General features: G+C 36.0%; 2 protein-coding genes across 3 annotated transcripts in view; both read right to left on the reverse strand.

The window, feature by feature from the left end:
* The window catches only part of fkbp16 (FKBP prolyl isomerase 16), a 66,883-nt gene extending 64,411 nt beyond the window's left edge, over positions 1-2,472 (reverse strand). The window contains exon 1 of one of the 2 annotated variants that reach the window (XM_046038151.1): positions 2,352-2,472. The gene's annotated coding sequence lies outside the window, so the exon portion shown is untranslated. The remainder of the gene's footprint in view (positions 1-2,351) is intronic. The other variant, XM_046038153.1, reaches the window with a different exon arrangement.
* pex11a (peroxisomal biogenesis factor 11 alpha) overlaps positions 1-2,972 on the reverse strand; it is a 6,484-nt gene extending 3,512 nt beyond the window's left edge. The window contains exons 1-2 of the mRNA XM_046038154.1: positions 2,633-2,972; positions 2,352-2,467 (exon numbers count right to left, since the gene is read on the reverse strand). Coding sequence (XP_045894110.1) covers positions 2,352-2,467; positions 2,633-2,688 — 172 coding nt within the window. The 5' untranslated portion in view covers positions 2,689-2,972. The remainder of the gene's footprint in view (positions 1-2,351; positions 2,468-2,632) is intronic.
* Between the last annotated feature and the right edge of the window lie 1,281 nt (positions 2,973-4,253).

Here is a 4,253-nt window from a genome sequence, read left to right on the forward strand (position 1 = left end):
TACTGCCACAAACAGCCATGGGCCTGGTCTAGATGCCAAAGAGAATACAAATTTGCCAACTTGTACAGTACGAAATTCAGTACAATTTGTACTGTACTGTACTACAAAGCACGAACAAATATGACTTGACACACTTGATCATCCTCATGTGGTGTATACAGTTTGATCATTTGCCAAAGAATGAAAATTAAAGACACAGTAAAATAGACATTTGGGGTGAATGAAATTTCACTAGATATTCGCTATCTTGTCAGCTTAACAATGTGTCTTGGCAAAGCGATTGTATATATTAGTGATTTCGGAGACAAAATGTGGGCAGTTGCTGTTTGAAAAAACTTTGGCGAAGATTTCACCAAATTTCACCACACTACATATGTAATTTTTGTTAACAGTTAACAATGTCACAACTTCTCATGATATAATCCTTATCCCTTATTTTGATTTTCAGGATCATATGAACCTAATGCTATGAAATATTTATAAAAATTTTTAAATAGCAGATAAAAGGTTTATGGATTTTACCATCAAATGTCCAGTGGCACTTAGGAACATTTTTGTGGGACAAGAAAATTTTTTTTATTGTATTGCATTGTATTATTGGGGTGGTGATGGTGCAGTGGAAAAGACACATGCCTTTGGTGTGAGAGACCCGGGTTTGATTCCCACTGTGACCCATCCACCGTTGTGTCCCTGAGCAAGACACCTAACCCCTAATTGCTCCAGATGAGCATTGGATAAAAGCGTCAGCTAAATGTATTAAAGAAGATTATTGAATTATTATTAGTAGTGCTGTGGCTCGGGAGATAAAGAGGGTTCCCGGCTCTTCCAGTCTGCATGCCTATGTGTCCCTGAGCAAGATACTGAACCCCAATTTCTCCTGAAATCGATGCCATCATTGTATGAATGTGTGTGAATGACCATCCTAGTTCATTTCTAATGTGCAGTTGACACCTTGCAAGGCAACCATTTCCAGTGTGTGAATGGGGGGAATGTTACATGTTGTATAAAAGTGCTTTGAGTGGTCAGAAGACTAGAAAGGCGCCATATAAGAACAGTCCATTTACCATTTTTCCACCTTCCATCAAGCCCAATCAACTTAGGCTATTATTTGCTGTGACTCAGCTCCTGTCTTGTTGGACTAAAAGAATGGGCAGTCAACAGCTCGTCCTGATGAAATATTATTGCTTTGTAGTGGCTGAAATTGCCATGGAGTGACTTCAGTATACGTAGGATTGTTTTGCAGCAGACCACAGTGCTTTGCATATTCCATGACGGAGGAATGAAATAAATAAATATGGAGGCAGGCTTTATTTCATGCTATTTGGGCATGCAGGTCTATAAAACCAATAATGACTATGTAGAAGGATTACTAAGCTGACTTCACTGACACTAAGAATTGTGGCTAAGAACAATATTTACAAATAGAAGGAAAAAATAGAGCTGCAACGATTATTCAGTTAGTTGTCAACTATTAAATTCATGTACAACTATTTTGATAATAGATTAAATCAAGCAATAAAAAACGTTTTGATTTCAACTTCTTATTTTCTGTTTTTTACTTCTTTATGAAAGAAAGTAAACGGAATATCTTTGGGTTGTGGACAAAACAAGACATTTGAGGATGTCACCTTCGGCTTTGGGAAACACTGATTGAAGCCCTAAAAAACAGGGACAACTAGGACAGCTAGTACAGAAAGCTATTATTGTAGGCTCTATAAAACTAGTGGTGAAATAATAAGGTGATCGACAAAAAAAATAAATCAACATTTTTCATGATCGCTTAATTGTTTAAATCATTTATCAAGCATAAATGTTGATCAAATAAAACAACCACCCCCCCCCCCCCCTCCTCCACACACACACACACACACTTAGACTAAACTACTCATAAAAATAATAACCATGGATTACTGATTATTCGCAGCCCCACCAAGAGCAGCTATTTAAGAACCCCCTATTTAATTATTTAAACTTTGATTAATGTAGGTATTATCAGAACAATAAAAGGAATTAGATTTTGACTTGGAGGCAAAATATAATGGACAAAGGCGGGCAGCCATGTTACAGCCAATACAGTGTTAACTCAGCTGCAAAAATAATTATTGCAGAGGGGTGGGATGTGTGTAGCAGGATTTTACATCAGGCACTTGTATGGTAAGAAGCACAGTCTAGTTAAGTTTCTATTCTTAATTTTAATGTGTTAATTTGAACCACAATAGTCAGTAAAGTACATTCTCAAATGGGACACATCTTCATTGATTTGTTTTGTTTTTAAGTTACCTCTATTCCCCGTTTCGTATGGGACCTCCAAACCCAGTTTTAACTAGTCAACCTAAGTTGCCTATACTCACATTTTCGTCCAGCACTCATGTGGGCTTCCAGACTTGTGAGTTTCGCCACAAGGTCCTTTCTTTCCGGTTTGTTTCGGAGTAAATATATCGACAGTGCACATGCATATTGGGTTGCCCTGAAATAAAGTAAGAAACAGACGGTAGAGGAAGAATGTTGTCATTCAGTTATTCAACACCCTTCAGCACGCTCGGTCTTTGCTCTAACGTAACCTCACGTTTCTACAAATAAAATACAACGTCCACGGTTTACGACCCGGTCACAAATACTCTAAACAACTCACCTGAATATACGGTCCCTTCCTTGACTTTGGTTTGTGAAGTTTACAACCGCGTCCATGGTTAAATCGAACAAGAACAGACTGTTCTAGTTAGGAAAGGCAGAGTTGCCCCCTAGTTAAAGGACGGACCCGGGGAGATACGTTACCGTAACTTTCTCGCTAGCGTTGGTGTCTGTTACGTGTCCTCGGTGAAAACAACGTTGCCGATTAAAACGCAAGTAAATATAATCTGAACTTTGAAACTTCTTCCACGGTCACAATAAACGAATTTTTGGTCCGCTTAATTCATACATGACAGCTGAAAAAAATGTACTTGTTTCGAGACGGATACGCTCTGCAAACGGACAAAAAGCCGAATGGGTTTTGGTGACGGACCTGCGCGTCATATTAGCAACAAGATTTCAATAATTAAAGTTAACAAACATTAACACATTTTCTTTGAATGTCGGTCCACATCGGGATTCTGGAAAAAAAATAGGATAATGATGTAATATTATACTATAAAAACAAAATTAACAATTTTATTAGGAAAGCTCCACATCCATAAGAACAGTTCTCCAGATCCATCATCAGAATCCTTTAGAAAAGAACTCAGAAAGTATTTTGAGTCTATCCATTCTATAATAAATGTGCTTATATAATTGATATATACAGACGTCATAATGCCATGGTGTTTTTGCTTTTATGAACGAAAGTGAATTTATCCTGTGATATAAGCCTGTTATGATGCCTAATACTGTTACTATGTTGTGTACTAAATTATTAAAGTTGAAGGAAATAAAAAAGGTAAACAGGTACTTTAAGTAAGAGAAAATATTTTCTGATGACATTAGCCTAAGTGATGAAAAAAACGCAAAAAATGTCGACTATGAATAAAAACGCTCTGTGAATTTACTTGTCACTTAAATTAAGTCCCCATAAATGTATTGCAGGAAGTGAGTCTTGGGTTGCTCGGAGAATAATTAGGGTACACGTGTTGAAAATGGAAATATAGTATACAGTATGTACCTACGTGTTTTAAACGGCAGGGGGCAATGATGCAGTTGTTCGATGGTTGGTCAGAGGCATAAATAAAACAATATGTCACATTTTTAAAAACCTTTGCATTTATTATACAGCTTAAAATTTATGATACGGTTATGTGGCATGGTGAATAGAATAAAGAAAGTCACTGGACCTAATACATCTAAAATGATGGATTCATGATTGGCTATGCTATTGCACATTTTTTTCCATTGAAAAATCAATAATTAGTAGGCCTATGTTGTTTTTATTAACTCATAAAATACAATGATAATTGCAATTAACTGTTGGTTACTTACTTTGAATAAATGCCATAATATTAATATTAAAATGCATATTTTTGTATCTCAACAATTAATGTGGGAAGATCCTGTTCTATTGTAAGCTGACCTATTTTGTATATAAAAAAAAAATCCAGTCAAAATCAAGCCTCTAAAACCTGAAAATGAACCATGAGTCTGGAAATGTTTTGGCAGTGTCAGCATGAAAGGGCATTTGGAAGCCATACACTATACAGTGAAAAACGGGTTAAACATAATGTTAAAAAATAAAAAAATAAACATTTAGATACATTAACATGAATAATTAAATAAAAATCAAG

This window comes from Micropterus dolomieu, linkage group LG22 (assembly GCF_021292245.1).
Source record: "Micropterus dolomieu isolate WLL.071019.BEF.003 ecotype Adirondacks linkage group LG22, ASM2129224v1, whole genome shotgun sequence".
Classification (NCBI taxonomy): domain Eukaryota; kingdom Metazoa; phylum Chordata; class Actinopteri; order Centrarchiformes; family Centrarchidae; genus Micropterus; species Micropterus dolomieu.